Source organism: Mytilus edulis, chromosome 5 (assembly GCF_963676685.1).
Source record: "Mytilus edulis chromosome 5, xbMytEdul2.2, whole genome shotgun sequence".
Lineage (NCBI taxonomy): Eukaryota > Metazoa > Mollusca > Bivalvia > Mytilida > Mytilidae > Mytilus > Mytilus edulis.
In genome coordinates this window covers 41,920,922-41,940,153 of record NC_092348.1, presented here as the reverse complement: position 1 = coordinate 41,940,153, position 19,232 = coordinate 41,920,922, and the positions used below count along the sequence as shown (strand labels likewise).

At 30.9% G+C, this 19,232-nt stretch overlaps 1 protein-coding gene across 1 annotated transcript; it reads right to left on the bottom strand.

Annotated features, from left to right (window-relative positions):
- Positions 1-43: 43 nt before the first annotated feature.
- Positions 44-19,005, bottom strand: LOC139523699 (uncharacterized). Its single transcript, XM_071317911.1, has 13 exons — positions 18,829-19,005; positions 17,842-18,174; positions 16,713-16,994; positions 15,660-15,932; positions 14,872-15,162; positions 14,246-14,536; positions 13,059-13,334; positions 10,356-10,643; positions 7,324-7,644; positions 5,693-5,788; positions 4,414-4,447; positions 1,650-1,726; positions 44-1,019 (listed from the first exon to the last, which is right to left on the bottom strand). Exons 1-13 carry the CDS (start codon positions 18,863-18,865, stop codon positions 934-936), a joined length of 2,685 nt encoding a protein of 894 aa, XP_071174012.1. The 5' UTR covers positions 18,866-19,005; the 3' UTR covers positions 44-933.
- Between the last annotated feature and the right edge of the window lie 227 nt (positions 19,006-19,232).

The following is a 19,232-nucleotide window of genomic DNA, read 5'->3' as shown; positions in this document are numbered from 1 at the left end:
AGTGTTACATTACACAATCGATTTCTTACCAGGAATTAGAATCTTGTCTTTTAAAAGATTTATTAAAAAATATGTAGAGTGTAATAACATTTCAAAACACATGAAATTCTGTATACTAACATATTCTATTAGTTAACCAAAAAATTAACACAAATGCACAAACATCTTTAGTTTTACATACTGGAAACGAACACAACAATTATACAACATAAGACGCTTCCGTAAACAAATAAAAAATCTACTACAAATTAGCAAATATTGTTTGTAAAAACTTCATAATCGATCCTATCGATATTGACACTGATCAGTATGATAGTTGACTTGAAGGGACAAACACTTTTTTAGTAATGTGTTCACGTATATTTGTACTGAGAGACAATGCACAATCGAATGATACTTATATTCTATAAGCTGTGTTGCATTGCTTTTGAAAAAGGTATTATTATTACTGAATAAGAATAAACTTCATAGATCATTAGATGCATGTATTATATAATTTCATACAACTAGTTTAAACTACCATTTTCTACATAAGGAAATTGTCAGGATTTGTTAGATGAGTTTCAGCTTTTGATTTTGCCATTTACTAAAAGTTTCCTTTTTCTTTTTTTTTACCATCTTACATTTGTAATGAATATAATATACCATATTTGAATTAATACATTAAAAAAGTCTTGGTTTCAGATATTGGGTCTTTAAATTTTTGCGTTCATGAAAACTGAACAATAAAAAATAAATGTATATTCATAGCATATATTAAACACAGGATTTAATTCATAAAAATTAATACCGATGCAATGTAAAAAAAGTCTCTAGTTGAATCTAGAATGAATGTAAATGATACAATGATTATAAGTTTAATTTTGATAACTAGCTTCCTTTGTTTTTACAATTATATACAACAACGATATAAGTCACTTTTGTTCAAGATCATCAATTTCTGTCAAAGGGAATCTGCTCATATTTACTGTCTGTCAATGTATCTCTATTATGTCCTGTGTTTCCTTCATCTGCCTGCCCTGAAACAACATCATAAAATTGAGATTGGAAAAAAAAAGGAAATGGAAAATGTGTCAAAAAGACAACAATCCAACCAAAGCAGAAACATATATATAATTGCATACATTCCAAAAGTAATAACTAACTCGAACAAAACATTCAAATTGACGTTTTCTTAAGACATCTTTTCAATTTTGAAAGGCCTACATTTATAACGGGACTATTTTATCAACTTTTTACTTGTATGGCTTTACAACTATTTTGATCTGAGCGTCACTGATGAGTCTTATGTAGACGAAACGCGCGTCTGGCGTATTAAATTATAATCCTGGTACCTTTGATAACTAATTAGATACACCTCATCGCTGTATGTCCACCATTACAGGATATTACATCCGTACACGTACAATTTGGATGTCGCATCAGAAAGTGTCTAATGCAATGCAAAAGTGATTGTTGTATGACGTCAATAGTTCAAGCATTTAAAAATCTCGGGTCAAGTGTTGCAGAATACCAAATAACATTAAGGTTTACTGCCCGTTTGCATTTCAATTTGTTGAGCCATTATTTCAGATCTTTTACCTCTATGTATTTTTGAACTGTAAATAAAACAGATATTCTATTCAACATGTAAATAAGATAGTTCATACTTATATTCGCAATGACCATTCCAACTTCTTCATAGAACTGGGTATCAATTCGTCGTCTGGATACGGTACTATACAGACTAAAATAATATATCAAAACATATTAACATAAACATATTTTCAATGACATTGATATCTTACAGGATCAAATCCATACAACAAGTGGGATGATGATTTCAATGTAGAAGCCGTACCTAACTGGAAAATCCTGAGATTTAATTACTTTCTGAAGCATTTGAACTAACATCCGTTTTTTATTGTGCATGCGAGTAATTCAACCTATAATTTTGTTCAAAAGTTTACTTCTGAATTGAATTTTCTATTTCGTTGTTGCGTCATTCATTTTGCAGTTGGATATCGTGTTTTATGTTCGACCCATGACAGCTGATTACCATTTGATATCTTCTAATACCTTTACGACATGGCTCTATTTTGTTTTACGTTTGGCCCTTTTCGGTAATTCAGCTTATCAAGTAAGCAAGTTTTTACACACACTTGACTTCAATTCTTTTGTTTTAAGTTTGAGCATTCTTGATCAAGAAAAATCACAAAAACATCTTTTAAGACACCATCAAAACAAAGTGTTACTGTTACATATTGATAATCAATCTTTACTCTTTTTAGGGATGGCATTGTTGTATCCTTTTCTTGAACATTCGGTCAATTTATTATATTCTTTTGATTATTTCTTTAGGTGGATTTTCCTTCTTTATTTGTTACATCTAGATTTATTACAACAAAACACACATGTCACAACTATTTTGATCTGAGCGTCACTGATGAGTCTTATGTAGCGTCTGGCGTATTAAATTATAATCCTGGTACCTTTGATAACTTTTTGGTAAATGATGTTCAGTTTGTTTTACTATCTTTTTTTTCACCATTTTAGTTTTCATGACAGTGCGACAAATGCATTAGATCTCATGAAAATGACTATCAACAATTCTCCAGAGTTATTCCCTTTATATTTGACTTCAGATTTATTCTTTGTATAATGGTATAATTTATAAACGATGAACAATACTAAACTGTTTGACTTACTGATACTTCAGAGTTGATACTACAAAATTAACAAGGTAAGCGACACAGCAGATGACACTTTCGGTGCATGAACTGCTTATTATAAAAGACGTGAAAAGTAAAATCACAAAAATACCAAACTCTGAGAAATTTCAAAACGGATAATCAAATATCAAAATCAAAAGCTCAAACACATCAAAAGAATGGATAACAACTGTCATATTCCTGACTTGTTACTGGCATTTTCCTATCTAGAAAATGGAGGATTTAACAAAGTTGACCAAGTTGAATAGCTAGCTAAACCTCCCACGTGTATAACAGTCGCAACAAATTCCTTTATACTTACAACTATATGTGAAAAAAAAACCCAAAATACTTAGTTTTCTGGTTGTTTGTTTGTAGATGGCAATAGTTTTATCCTATTTTGCCATTTGTCATGGTTTTTCTTTTGATTTGTGTGTTTGATTATCCCATTATTGTCTTCTTCCTCTTTCAATTGGTTTATTAATTTTCAGATCTCGCGTTCAAAAACTGTGAGCATGGTTTGATATATATTATTTATCATTTTTATCAGTTTTCTATTATAACGACATTATAGGGTTATTTGATTTTTCTATACTGACTTTAGTTATACTAAACGAGACTGAAAGGGAGCGGATAGAGATCATGTTCATGTGCTTGTTTCAAGTCCGAATATTCTTCAGTGGTTGTCTTAATATCATTAACGGTATCAGTTTTATTGCATGTGATGTGTATTCTGAGAATTAACGTCTCTCCAGGGACGATCGCTAAATATTGAAAATTCAATTGAAGCTATACCTTCATTTAGAAAATTGGCTATAATGCCAAATGTTTGATAGTTTCTGTTAAATTTCATAATATTGTTTTGATAATAAGAATGTTCTTATCCCGGGCATAAAAACAATGCCGTATTTGGCGAAACCTTTTCAACTTTTGATCTTCAGTGTTGTACAACTTTGTACTTTTTTCACTTTCGATCTTTTATATCTGGGCGTCACTTGTAAGTCTTGTGTGGACAAGGCGCGTTTTTGGCGTATTGAATTTTAAACCTGATGCTTTTTGTTATCTATTAATCATGTTTTTCTTTGTCTAATATGTTCTATTAATTTGTATTGTAGTCCTGTAATATTATGTTGTCATTTCAATGTTATATTTAACTTTGCCATTAAAGTGCGAGGTTTGGCATACCACAAAACCAGGTTCAACCCACCACTTTTATTCCCCTTTAAAAGTGTCCTGTACCAAGTCAGGAAGATGGCCATTGTTATATTATTGTTCGTTTCTGTGTGTGTTGCATTTTAACGTTGAGTCGTTTGTGTTTTCTCTTATTTTTGAGAAATTGAGATAAGACGTGGCACGGTACTTGTCTATCCCAAATTCATGTATTTGGTTTTCATGTTATATTTGTTATTCTCGTGGTGTTTTGTCTGATGCTTGGTCCGTTTCTCTGTGTGTTACGTTTCGGTGTTATGTCGTTGTTCTCCTCTTATATTTAATGCGTTTCCCTCGGTTTTAGTTTGTTACCCCGATTTTGTTTTTTGTCCATGGATTTATGAGTTTTGAACAGCGGTATACTACTGTTGCCTTTATTTGACACAGTACGATCATCACTTGATGCTTTGTTATGTCATTGGGATGGTGCTGCTGACATATACATATATCTTCTTTACTCATATTGCTTCCAAATAAATATTTGTTTTATAAATTATCTATAACATATAGTTACCTCTTTCTTATTTGCCAGAATTTGTCTTTTTTACCTATATATGAAATACAATATTTTTTAAACACTTGTGTACAATGCAGAAAAGTCACAAATAAATATTTTGCTATGCACTGCAATTTGATTAATGTCCACAGAGCAGGTAATTACAGAATAAAATAAAAAAAAAAGCAATTATATCTCTGCAAAGAGAAATATTGGTAACGAATTTTCTATTCATAAAACGATTTACTTTTATTCAATGAACGTTTTTCAGTATGATCAGAAATGACCCTTTCTTGATATTCTTAGAATTCCATTTGCGATTGTTATGTTAATGTTTATAGAACAAAATTCATTTGAATGATTTTTCAAATTCTTTTAAAAATTCGTTCTCATAATATTTGATATATTGATACAATGTTTCAGTTTCTCATATTATGTAAAAGTTCTCTTTTTATTTCCATAACATGTAATGTTGTACTGTATAGTATTTAGAAATGAGACTTTAACCATAATCAAGATATTTCTCTTTTCTATTCTATAACAGTATGCATATTCTCAACATTTAGTTTGATGCTATCAATCGATAAGACTGTTGGTAGACAATATTTCTTTATCGATATTATATCTCAGGGTGCACATGAGTTTTGTTGAAATGTCGCATTTAACAGTTTCTGACGAATTAAAAAAAATCAGACATCTAATGAAAGTCATTCGTAGTTATATTCATAAAGAAAAAGGATTTATATAAGAATTGAAGAAAAAGCAGATATAACATATTACTTCTGGTCTCATACCTAAAAAATATTATCACTGAAACATTAACCATGCTCTCAAAACTTAGATATTATAAGATTTTTTAGTAAAAATTCCTAACTCTAAGACGAGTATGACCACTGAAACGATTTTGCTCATCAAACTTGCAATATATGAAAATGTCAATCATTTGCTATTGTAAACTTAACATGAATTTGGTTTAGATTTAAGATGGCAATTTCACCATGTAAGTAAAAAGGTTTCAACGATGTAAAATACCAATAGCATATGACCATCTGGAAATTATTTTGAGACTTTCAGCATACAACATGAATTGTGATCTTGTATGCATACGAATGCCTGTACAAAGTCAGAAATATGGCAGTTGTTGTTCATTCGTTTGATGTGTTTGTATCATTTGCTTTTGTCATTTGATTAGGGACTTTCCGTTTTGAATGTTCCTCGGAGTTCAGTATTTTTGTGATTTTATTTTTTAGCGTACTAAATTATAAGCCTTGTATATTTCATAAATCAGTTTACATACCCTTGGTTGCTCTGCATATTGTTATGATCAATCCTGCTATGAAAATTCCTGATGCTATTATCAGTGAGATTATTAACACTTTGCGGACTGTGTTATCTAATAAAGAGATAAGGTATGTTGAAGTTATCGAAGGATAACCAAATTTGAATTCATCGCATATCAAAAGGAAAAATAAAAAAAACTTTTAAAGAAATCGAGAGATGTTCTCAAGAATACATTTATTAGTATATTCATATTCGAACTCTTCAAAACTAACTAGAAAGTTTATACTTGATATATTGAACACATTAAAGTATCTCTGAAAGTGTAGACCGAACAAGAATTACCCCCAAAAATGATTTAAGTTACCAGTAATGTAAAAGAAATAATGAGGAGTAAATGTTTACGACAGAAATATTGCATAAACTACTATTTAACAATCAATGTACCAAAAACTACTTTAAAGTAAGTTACTATATTAACTTTTTAACTAAGCTATAACCTCTGGCCTTTATTAGTCTTGTATGTTTTTTAAAATTTTATTTCGTTTTAGATTATTTATATGTTATGTAGTTTAGTGTGACGTCCATTTCACTGAATTAGTACACATTTTTATGTGTTGTCCAGCTGAGGCCCACCTTCGGGTGTTACATTCTCTCCCTGCCTTGAAGACCCATTGGTGGCATTCTGTTGTTATCTGCTCTTTAGCCGGGTTGTTGTCTCTTTGACATATTATCCATTTCCATTCTTAATTTCATAATGCACAGATGTAAATAAGCCTATATAATACATTGATTTGCATTAAAAAGTTGATAGTTCTGTTCGGGTGAGATTTTTTTACAAGAACACTGTCGCGTTTAGGTTTTGAACTGAGAACTTTTAATTTTAATGTAGCATGGAATCGACACGTTGATATGGAATATTAACGATTATCTCTAGGTTGTTTTAGTATTCTGTTGTTTGCTTTTCTAACATTCCCAGTGACGATTATGTATACAGAGGTTTACGACATAGAAAGCTGTAGTCTTTGAATGGCGCAAACTTACCCTTTACTTACACTATACAATATTACACAACTTCACCATGTACCAGTGTACCATACACAATTACATCATACACTATTCCCATTTCCCTTTTTCATAAATGATACTAAATTTGCACTATTCAAAATCACTTTATACTAACGTGTTTGATGTAATTGATAATTGACCTACCCTTCTTTTAAAATAAACTAAAAATGAATCGTATGCAATTCCTCATGCACACCTTGTTTAATATATGGAACGTTGTTCATTATCTGTGCAATAAATGAAAATGATTTGCCCTCTTCTTCTACTTTTTGTTTCATATCACTTGAGTTCATTCCGGTATTTGAAGAGGTTTGTGTTGTCGAATCTAGATTTCTGTAAGGGGATGTGTGGACTTGGTTTTAGTGTCTGTGTGAACATAGGCAATACTAATCTTTTCTTGTAATACATACAATGACAAATTGTTCTTGTGTGTAATATTACAAAAAAAAAATAATTACAAAAGAAAACCAAAGAACCACAAAGAACGAAAAAGAGCACTAGCAAATAATACGTTGAATATAGATACATGACAAAAAAGTAAAAACGGAGGGTCGAAAAACAAATCATCACTCATATACTCACCATTCTCTTCAAAAGTATGAGATGTTGAGAAATGGGTAGTTTTCACAGTAAGGCGATATACAGACGTATCCACATCACATACTGGTTTCAGATGAAGTGTTGCAACCTTTGCTCTCACAGGAACTGCAATGTCATGCATATTTACATAATTAGTAGCTGGACCGACATTTTGTCTCTGACGTTCTGATGAATGCAACAATCTTCCATTTTTATACCAAATAAGTCTTGTTTTTTCATCAAAAGAATAGAATTGGACACTTAGTACACATTCTGCCTCTGAATGATCTTTTATAATAGAGCTGTTTACAATAACGGGTGGCCCTGAAACAAATAAGTTGGTTAATGCATTAAAGTTGTCAGGATGCATAATTTGTTCAATTATTGACATCTGACACAAAAACAGAAATAAAAAAAAAAAAGAAAAAAAGACGAAAAGGTCCATTCTGGAATGTACTGGTCTTAAAAAGTTATTTCTCTTTAGTAAAAAATCACTCATTTGTTTAAATATACTTTCTTGGTAATATATAATTTTAATGTTCAAATATTATATGTGAATAATTATGTATACTATGGAATCGCTTATTTTCGTCAGTACATATTTATTTGTGTAATGACAAAAATAAAATTTCTTGAATATCTGATTTCACGGATTTACAAAACCTTGACTATTACCCTAAATAAAATGTGTACTGAGTTTAACATTTGAATAAGTGGCTTTCGTGGACTAAGAATTTTATATACCGATATAATCGTCTGATGTGCAATTTTACCGAATTTTTCATATTCCCGATCGTGATTTTTTACTGAGTATGAGTCCGAATGACATGTATAGCAGGAGGTGCTTCCTCTGTTGACCTACACAGTCTTGCTCTTTTTGAAGTTCATATGATTTCCTCATTTTTGTTTGTTACCTTGCTTTTCCTCTTGGTAATCGAGTTACAAGATTTGAACTTCGATAAACTACTGTTTCAAAATCCACGAATATTTGTATTTTACGAATAATAATGAATCCACAGCATTTGCTGAATTACTACTGTAAATTCGGAAATCATAATTTATTATGCATTTATTATAACAAGTTTTAAAGAAAGGACAAAAATGCATAAATAATAATTTTGATTTCAAGAAAATCTTCATACAGGGTTACAAACTTGATATCAAAACGCCAGTTCTTATTATTGCGAATAGAAAGGACAAAAATGCATACATAATAATTGGGATTTCAGGAAAATCTACATACAGGATTACAGGGATATCAAAACGCCAGTTATTATTATTGCGATACTGAACCAGTCGCAGTATTCGCATACATAACATATTCGTAGTTCTTTCTGAATTAACCGTATGTTTTTCCACATATATCCGAGTCTTGAACAGTCTACTATAATCAATCAATCCACATAGTTTTTGATATGTATATTTTTTTCGCCACTTATTTGCCGATAACGTGTAGATCTTGTAACAAATTTAAAGTGAAAAATGATTTAAATCATATAATGATAATATCAATGATAAATATATATATATTTTCAATCAATTCACAGATTGGTTGGATTTAAAAAAAACCCAACATCCTAGTGAAGTTGCAAATATTAAGTTTACTACAATTTTAGATAACAAACTTTAAACGTGCAGCAAGTATTACAACTGGAAATGTAAAAGATTTGATAGTCTTTACCTTACTTGTTAACAACAGAGGGCGTAAATAGATTTGTAACTGCAATGACAACTTCCCATTAGTGATTAGTTTAAAAAAAAAACTTGGAGAGAACTTATATTTTAGGATCACTGACATATATTTTTACAATACTATAAAGAAGAATGCAAATCATCTGAACGATTTTTCAGCTAAATTGAGAAAGTCACATGTTTTACCATTGACTATGTCTTATCGGAAAAGAATAGTCTTTGTTATAATACCTCAGTATGTTTTGTCTATACAAAAAGTAATGAAATAATTGTGCTATTTCATTCCACAGACTATATGCCAGTAAAGAGGTTCAAAGAATATTACCCCGGTTAATAGTTTCATCAACATATTTCCCGTACTTTTTCATACTTATTTTTCATTGGACAGTAATGACGTTTCAAACTTTTTCACTTGAATGTTTGCGCTTAGCAACGTCAATATGATATCATAATTATTTTAAATCTGTTTGTGTCTGTTTTAGTTTAAACTTAATATATCACTTACCAGAAGCAATAATAAAAAAAACAATAATAAGAAAATCTTCGTTAATTTTTAAAAGATCTAAATATAATAAATTGTATTGTATGGGTCTGTGTACAGTACTTTATCAAGTCTAGTAGAATTTATTTTATACATGGGAGTTTTTATTAGTCTTGACTCTTGATTACAGTAAATGAAATATTTATAAACACAACCAAAACTATAAAAAAAAATATAGTTCATCATGTGCATGTTTATTTGACATTTCTTTTTCTTTCAGGTGATTTATGTAAATTTTTATAAAGTTGATTTGTTCAGTATATTAAAACACATAATGACTGGTTGTGCGGGTAATAACAAGTTTGTTGTCCCTTCGCATACCAACTATTGCCCTCGGCTTCGCCTCGAGCAAAAGTTGGTATCTCAGGGATATCAAACTTGCTAGTACCCTCACACCCAGTCAATAGGTGTATAATACTAGTAGATAGTTTTTTTCAACTAGGCCAAATACGGGGAGAAAACTATACGACCTATTTCATTTTGTAACTACAAAACGAATTCTGTGACTTCCCTACATTTGTTTTATTTTTATTTTCTTAAAACATATTATAAGGTCAATATTTTATATTCTTTTCTTAACAGTCTTATTCTTTTTTATTAACCCAAAACTGTTTTTCCTTGTATAATCGTTACAAATTCTGACAGTATTGCACAACCTTTTGATAACAAAAGCGCCATGATCAATATATTTTTCGACAAATTCTTAACATTATCATGTCGATATAAACTTCATTTATTATTTACTTGAGACCCCCCTTCCCCTCCCTATCTACCAATTTGTATATAAGATATCTTCGATAACCTGGCACACTAAGAAAGACGGTTGAATTAAAAACGGTTGTGTTCTTCCTTGAATCAGTAACGATGCATGAGTAGTTTCCTATATCTTCATATGTACAGAATGGTATATGAATAGAAGTCTGTTTCCCTGATGAAACTCCATCTAATTGAGATATTTCTACATCATTATAATGGTGAATCCACTTTCCAAAGTGAAACACGTCTGGTAAGTTATCGTCTTCACATGTGAGTTTTATCTCTGAATTACTTTCACACACGTTCTTACTATGTGATACATTATGTCTTTTGTCTGAAATTACAAAGAATGACAAAACAAAATTGGTAGATGAACAATCCAGAGCCCACTTCAAAATATAATTTTTATGTACAAATATCAATGGTAAATGGAGCAATTCGGAATTGAGCTCATAAAAGTAATTAAAAAAACCAAACAGGAAGCTGATCAGACTAATATTCAATTGATGAAAACCCAGTCACCAACCAAATTATGTAATAAAAAAAACCCATCAATATTATCTTTTTATTTGCTTTTGAACACATTTTGTTTTCTATCAAAAACATTGCTTTTTTTTATCTTGTTAAGTTATCAATATTCGTATGAGATTAACACATTAGCAGCCGTGAATAATTTTAAACATCTGGGCGAAATTTTTTCTTTTGTTTTTGCCAAGGTAATTTTAATTGATCGGGCGGAGCTTACGTTTTAATTTGAATACGGACAGTCTATTTGAATATGTGTGTGACAAGGATGGTTGCCGTATAATTATTATTGATTTCTAATCACATATCAGTGTCATCAAACGAATTTACAAAAGAATGAGTGTATGATATGGGAGGAATATAATAATTTCAAAATAAAAAAATATTTATATTAAGTGCTATAGCTAAGTATTTTACAGTGTCGGCTATTGTATTATTCGGTTAAAATATTTCTAATTGTAAGACTAATATTATAAAAATATATATATTAAAAATCAGATATTTACACCCTATTTTCTCCTTCCTTAAATATAATCATAATATTAGCTTTTAAAAAAAGAAATTATCGTTTTACGCGTGAATCTTTTGCCGCTTCTTAGATTTACTATTTAAGCACTTCTTCTAGTTCTTGTAAATCATTCTGTATTACGAATCATGGCCGAACGCAAGCAAAATACTTTCCTAACATTCAAAAGAAAAAGTCTACAACGTATCAAATTTTTTTGAGTCAGAAAATCAGCAACCGACGGCCAATCCAGTAAAAGCCTTTACAGAAAGAACAGCAGAATCTACCCTGGTTAGTCGTGATACTGTACGGAGAATTCGATGAAAGAAAAACGAAAAAGACAGACTTTTTTCACCAGAAAGGCAGACAATAAGAGGTCCATATAAACCTGTTGATGATTTCGATAAATGTGCCATAAGACAGAAGATTCATGAATTTTATACAGTCCACAGTCAGTCACCAATCATTGTTAGACTTTATCAATCGCTTAAATGTGACATTAATTTAAAAAAAAATAAAAAAAGTATATCAAAACGTTATAGAATTACGAAATATGCATATTTTGCAACTGCCGTCGTCATAGTAATACTTTAATATCCATAATTTCCGAAATGTGACAATTAAAACATGTTTTAAAACTCCTTTAAACAATTAAATGAACAGCTGTGTCTCACTATTTACTTTGCGAATACACGTATAGTGTTTACATTTTTTTACCGGATCAATGACCATAACTGGACACATTGATGAGTTTATCCCGAAACACCTATATATAGATGGACTGGTCTATGATGAGCGAACCGTTTAAACTCCGCCCAGTCAAGTGAAATAAATCGAGTAATATAACATTATCGAAAAAAAAATGTAAATCACTTCTCAAATTGCAGAATCAAAAGCTCAAACAAATCAAACGAATGAATACCAAGTAAAGGATAACAACTGTCATAATCCTGACTCGGTACAGGCATTTCCTATGTAAAAAATGGTCGGTTAAAGCTGGTTTTATAGCTAGAAAAACCTCTCACTTGTATGACAGCGCATAACAGTCCATATATGACAAAGATGTGTGAAAATAACAAATAGACACAATAGAGTTAAAATGTCAGTAGTATGGATACAGCCGTCAACATTGTGTTATCATCTTAATCACTATAAATATTGGAGGAGTCCTGTTTCTCTATATAGAATAAGGAGTTGCCGCCTGCAATTATTGAAACCAATTTGGATACATATTTTTGTTTAGACTTCGTCTAGAGTAAGAACACACCATATACTAGTACCAGACATTCAATATTGTTGGTAATTATTGTTTTATGTGCATTTTCAATGCAATGACTGAATAACAATTTCCCTGTATTGTCATGGTTTTACGAAATTTATTGTAATAGGTTACTTATATCATAAGGCTCCATGTTGAAGATCGTACTTTGACCTTTAATGGTTTACTTTTACAAATTTTGACTTGGATGAGACAGTTGTCTTATTGGCTCCCATACCACATCTTCTTATAACTATTTAAAACTAAAAAGCGTCAATTTAAAGAAGATGTTCTGTTGTTTTTGGTTTCCGTTAAGTTAATCTAAAATAGTCTATGTTGAAAGACCTACAAGAAAGCAAAAACCTAAGTCCTATGTCTACTATTGGATGATTCTTTGTTAACGTTTTCTTCTCAATGCTTGGATAATTACCTGTTATACTTAATAATTAGTAACAACTTACAAGGGGCTATGTGAATCTGTACTATTGACTCTTTTTCAGATTGATTAGCAACACATCTGCATTTAGTGCCATCATCCTTTATGTCGGCAATAAATTCGGTTTTAATAAAAGCAGCATCGTTTACAACATCCGATTTCATACTTGTTATATTATCACATGATAAGTCCAGATTATTTCGTTCTGATTCGGTGATATCGTAACATGTCAAAGATGCCAGTTTACCATCTATAAACTGATCATCCATTTTCAACATTGGTGACATGTTGAAAATGAACCCTACAAAAAAAATTTCAATAAAATTGAAAAACAAAAATAAGAATATAAATGCTAAAAGAGGGACGAAAGATACCAGAGGGACAGTCAAACTTATAAATCGAAAATAAAATGACAACGCCATGGCTAAAAATGAAAAAAAGACAAACAGACAAACAATAGTACACATGACACAACATAGAAAACTAAAGAATAAACAACACGAACCCCACCAAAAACTAGGGGTGATCTCAGGTACTCCGGAAGTGTAAGCAGATCCTGCTCCATATGTGGCACCCGTCGTGTTGCTTATGTGATTACAAATAGAGTAAATAGTCTAATTCGGTAGTTCACATTCATGGAATTTGCAAAATATAAAAGGTCTTTTCGATTTTAAATGAATGAGAAAGACACAAAACTGTAACATCTGCAAAAGTAATATTTGTCAATTCAAAAACGGACAATGTCAAAATTGAACCTCGGTCCATCTTACAAAATAATGATCAACATTAGTGTCCATGCCAATGGCGTTGTGTCAAATAATAAAGAAAGTGCTCAGGAAAAGAAAACGGCATAGCCATCATTTTTTCATTCCGTTCGTGGCATTGCTGAATTTTATCCATACTGTCAAAATTTGGAATACAAGAGGAAGATATACATGAACAGTATTTCTCCTTTTAAATTTATCTATACGTCATTTTTTTTACATAAATAAGGCCGTTAGTTTTCTCGTTTGAATTGTTTTACATTGTCTTATCGGGGCCTTTTATAGCTGACTATGCAGTATGGGCGATTCTCATTGTTGAAGGCCGTACGGTGACCTATAGTTGCTAATGTCTGTGTCATTTTGGTATTTTGTGGATAGTTGTCTCATTGGCAATCATACCACATCTTCTTTTTTATATTATACATATCAGTGTTTTCCCCTAAAATACCTTGCATTTCAAAGTAAAATTCTGCTGTAAATAAACCATTTGAAACAACCATTCCATAAATAGTACTTGGCAGACAATCCACAAGATGAATGTTTACTTGCTGTTTAGTGGTTGGTTTGTCTTTCCTGTCAGGAGCGTTACTATATAATATGCTTTGCAGAAATTCAATCTTTGTGTTGCTTTTCAACAAAGACTTTATTTTTATTTCTGGGAAACTCTCGAACGTTGCAGTAAGCATGCACAGTGTACTGTTTATTTGTTTACTATGAATTGTCTTCAGAGAGATTGGTCCTGTTAATAAATAAATGTAAATATAATTGGATTAAATGTATAAAAAATTGAAGATGAAAATGCGCTTTGGTTTTAATGTTAAAAAGCATTATAATAATGTGGTATGATTGTCAAATGAGATATTTGTTTTTTACCAAGGAGCAACATATATGTTTCCTTAATATTCATTGCATTTCATGTGCTTGGTTTAGAAATTAGTCAAGTCTATTGTTAAGACAAATTCACAGTACTTTCTATTGTGTAAACAGTATGTATAAAGGCCAATTGTGGACGTACATATTTCTATTTTCAAACTTAATAAAAGTTTTCTGTTTGTAGAACACATTATTACATGCCTTTTACTTGTAACTCTGACGATGCGTTTGCTACCATGACACCATCTTTCCTTTCATCAACGACGGTGCAATAGTATGACCCCATGTCTGCGTAAGAGCTATTGCTGACTGTTAATACGCTTGTGATATTTGAGGGGATTGATCCTATAAGCTTTTTCTCTTCTTTTCCATTCATAAATTGCCAGTTTCCAAAGGCAAAGGGATATTGTAAACCAGGTGCATTGCATGTCAGTGTTGTTGTGTTGCCAAACGTAACATTGTAAATAGGTAATAACTCAAATGCTGGGTCATCTAAGGAAAACATAAGGCATGTTGTGAATCAGACATTCAATGTAACTCATTCACAATATTTCTGCAGTAACTATCTTTTCAGATATTTTTTTCCATTACTTACGGATTGCAACATGCAAACAATTTTGAACGGTGCTTGATTTTTCGAGAAGTTTATCACGTGCACAATTGAATATAGCTTGCATGTATCGAAAATAGATGAATATAATAATGTTTTTATCGGTGAGGTTTGTGTGACGTAAAAAAGTGTTATCTGTCTTTAGTTTCTTAAAGTTTCAATGTAGTTTTTTTTTAAAGATACTATCTTCACGTTTTATTCTTCACCATAACAAGTTTGCATATTAAAGATAATTTCATTGTGCTCCTTTATAAGTTTAAACGTAGTTGAATATAAAAAAAATCGTACTGTAGAGATTTTCTTCCCAGACAATTTATTCAATATCTATACATTTTTATTGTATCACGAAATGAATATAGTGTGTATTGGTTATACTCACATCGGCCAATAAGCAGTTGAAGCTTAGAGCTCACATCGATGCTCATATCCGTCGATTGAGCTGTACACGTGCATTTTGTTCCATGTTTGTCTATGTCAATTGTAACAATTAGATTAAGACAAGTAACATTGTCAATGTGTTGTGATACGTTTTCTTCATGGCACTGAAAGGATAGATTAGTTCTAGGACTGTCTACTTTTCCAATACAACACTTAAATTCAATATTTTCACCATCAACATATGGCCCAGGTGGTGATATGGTGGTGAAATTGTCTGTATAAAAAGAAATAAAGCCACAAATAATAATGTTAATTCTTGTTTTAATCGGTTCAATTTATTCAATTTTAATTCAATATTTAACGTCATATTTTTGTTATCTTCGCTCAGACTCTCTTTCATAAAATTGGCTTTTTACTTAACTTGAATTGGGAATTTACTGTTTAACGAAACATTTATATTCCAAATAGCAAATTTCAAGAAATTCATAAAAAGGGTATGTTTCATATCCCATTTACAACACATTTAAAATAACCATTGAAAGTTCATCATAATAGTACAGACACAATAGCCATCTCTAAAAAGAACACTCAAATAGTTCTTCCTGAAATACAGATCACCCTTTTATAGAATCTTAAATTCTCCTATTACCACAGTTCAAAGAAGGTTCCTACTTGCGATGGCAGTCAAAGTTATTAGATATTTAGACGATTCACTAGAATATTTTAAAACGAAATATCTAAACTCTTGAAAAATAATATCGAGTCGTTCAACTTTTCTTCACTTTATAATCGTTTCTTTTTTTATTATCTCAACTTGAAGCCAATTAAAAAGTGTTTCTTCCGAACAATTACTACTCGTCAATAGTGTTTGTTCGGCTTATGGTTATCAATTTCCATTGGTATTTTTTACAAGTTTATGAGCGTCCAACCACGATACGTCATTGTTACGATGATAGTTTTCAATTGATAGTTTGTTTAAAAGACGCAAGTTTACGTAATGCAAACATGTATATCTAATGCAAAACACTTTATTTATTCAATGAATAGCGCAAACCTGAGTATATAACGGGATAGTATGTTGTTTCCTGTTCATAGTTGTTTTGTGATTGAATAACTACACATGTACAAAGTGAATTCACCATGTGTGAGTCCATTCTCAAGGAAAGGGTAGATTTCACAACTCTGTCTACCTCCATTTCCTCTGTTCCGTTGTTATCATTGCAAGAAAATATCATTTTTGGAACTGGATTTCCCCCAATCGATATACATGTAAGGTTAACCTCCTGTGTAAGGTAGAATGGACCTTCTGGTTTAATTGTGGGTTTAGTAGGTAAATCTGTAAATTAATAAGCTATAAAATGAATTTAACATTCATACACTTCGTTGTACAGAATTAAGTCTTAGCGAGTATAGATGCATTATCTTGAAGTCATACTTTCAAAATATTGTATATTTGATCAGAAGTCCGATCTTAAACGTAACAGCAAAGCAATTATTGCGAACCATTGAAATATGATATTGATCATTTAGGGACTTGCCTACTTCAACGTCTGTTCATTGATCTGATTCAATTGATCTTCGATTTTTATTTGAAACACAGACTAAATATACGCCATTTCGATTTCTTTGTTGACATATTTATTGCAATGTTGCATGCTGTATCCACATTTTTGACATCTTTAACAAATATGTCTGTTCACATAATTTTGTCAATATAATAGAGTTTTATGCGACTGTCATATAAATGAGAGGTTTAGCTAGCTATGAAACCAGTTATTATCCACCATTTCATACATACGGAAATGCACGTAAAAAGTCAGCAATAAAACAGTTATTTTTAATTCGTTTGATGTGTTTGAGCTTTTGACTTTGCCATATGAAAAGAGACTTTCCCATTTGAATAAATTTTTAGTACGGTATTTTTTTTATAATTTTACCTCTTATGCATGTTTTCACCTTAAGTATATTGTATCATATTATCAGTTATTGAAAAAATGTGACGAAGCCAAAATATTTTAAAACCAAATCTTATTGATGACACTAAAAGCTTATTTACCATAAAGGAAAACAACTAAAAAAAAATTGGTTTCTAAGTTGTTTTAGTTAAAGCGTTCCTGGTAATGACCAATATTTAAGAAGTTCATATATTGACCATTATTTGACGACGTTATACATTTTCTTACCTGAGACTCTGATCGTGGTGGTTTTATTGATGACATTTTCTGAAGACGACCGATATGTACAGATCATTTGTTGCTGATCAGTAACATGAACATTATACACATTCAGGGTATACAAGCACTGATTCGAATTACATGAAAACACATATCCTGTTATTCCGTGTACAAATGTTTCATTGCATATTCCACTAAATAATTTTCCAGAATTCCCAAAAGATAGCAGAACACTGCCAGTCTCATTGCATGGTCTAACAGAACAGATAAATGTAAGGTTACTTCCAGTATGAACTAAGGTGCCATTTGTTGGTGATAAATGTAGTTCATGCTGTTCCATGCCTAAAACAGTACAATAAGGTTATAAGAAAGTATTAAACAATAAGTTGTATTTGTTCCCACGCAAATACATTTCTGGTATTATTGACTTAACAATATTATAAGTGGCGTATGTGAGACTTAAACAAGACAATAATCAACGCTTTTTAAAACTTTTAACTGAAAACCCTTAACTAAAAGAACGATGATAGTACTATTTATCAACATGAGATTTGATAATTCTAAAAGAGCTGTATTCCTAATACTGAATTATAGGAAATGTTCTCATTGAGATTACCTTTGCTAATTTCACGATATCGATAAAATTCCTAAATACTATTTTAGAATGATAATACTTAAAGGAAAAAATGTGAAAATAAGACATAGTGGAGAGATTTAATCTTCGAAAACGCAAAATTTAACAGCCACAGAAAAAAACCATTGAAATATCTGTACTAGTTGTATCTTTGTTAATTTTCCTCACCACACATAGCTATGAATATATGAAATCAGATTTACAATTATAGGAACTATATGCTATCGCTGTTACATATAGAATATCTTCAAATACTCATTTAAAAACACCTAGATTTATCAAAATAACAACTGCTGACCCTGTTGACCCTATTCACTCTGAAAATATATAAATGCACCAACCACAAGTAATTACAAACTTACCAATGATAAGGATAGCTGTTAGTATAATTAGCTTCATAATCGGTTTTTTTTTGTGTAAAGAAAAACTTTGTCGGATCAGTTATAGTCAGCGGTTTTGGTTTTACATGTACATTTCCATGTGAATGTTAACATCCCGGAAATTATAGCATGTTTCTATTACCAAATGAGGAAACTATGTCCGACCAAAATACGTAAGGATACGGGGTCAAACGGAACTCAACAAGCACCAATATGATATTTGCTTTTATTTCCTTAATTCAATTTTGTACTTCATGTTTTTATTTTTATTTTTATTTAAACAGATTTATACTAAAATGTATTTTAATTTTTTTTTATGAAGAAAATAAAATGTTTATTCTATATGTTACATTTTAATGGAACATTTAACATCCCATCAAACACCT

Coding starts and splice junctions, on each gene's coding strand:
- LOC139523699 (XM_071317911.1), bottom strand. CDS start 18,865: ATGAAGCTAATTATACTAACAGCTATCCTTATCATTG. Junction 15,933..16,712: donor CTATCCCGTTATATACTCAG/GTTTGCGCTATT, acceptor CTTTTTATACAG/ACAATTTCACCACCATATCA. Junction 1,727..4,413: donor TTCTGGCAAATAAGAAAGAG/GTAACTATATGT, acceptor ATATTATTTTAG/TCTGTATAGTACCGTATCCA.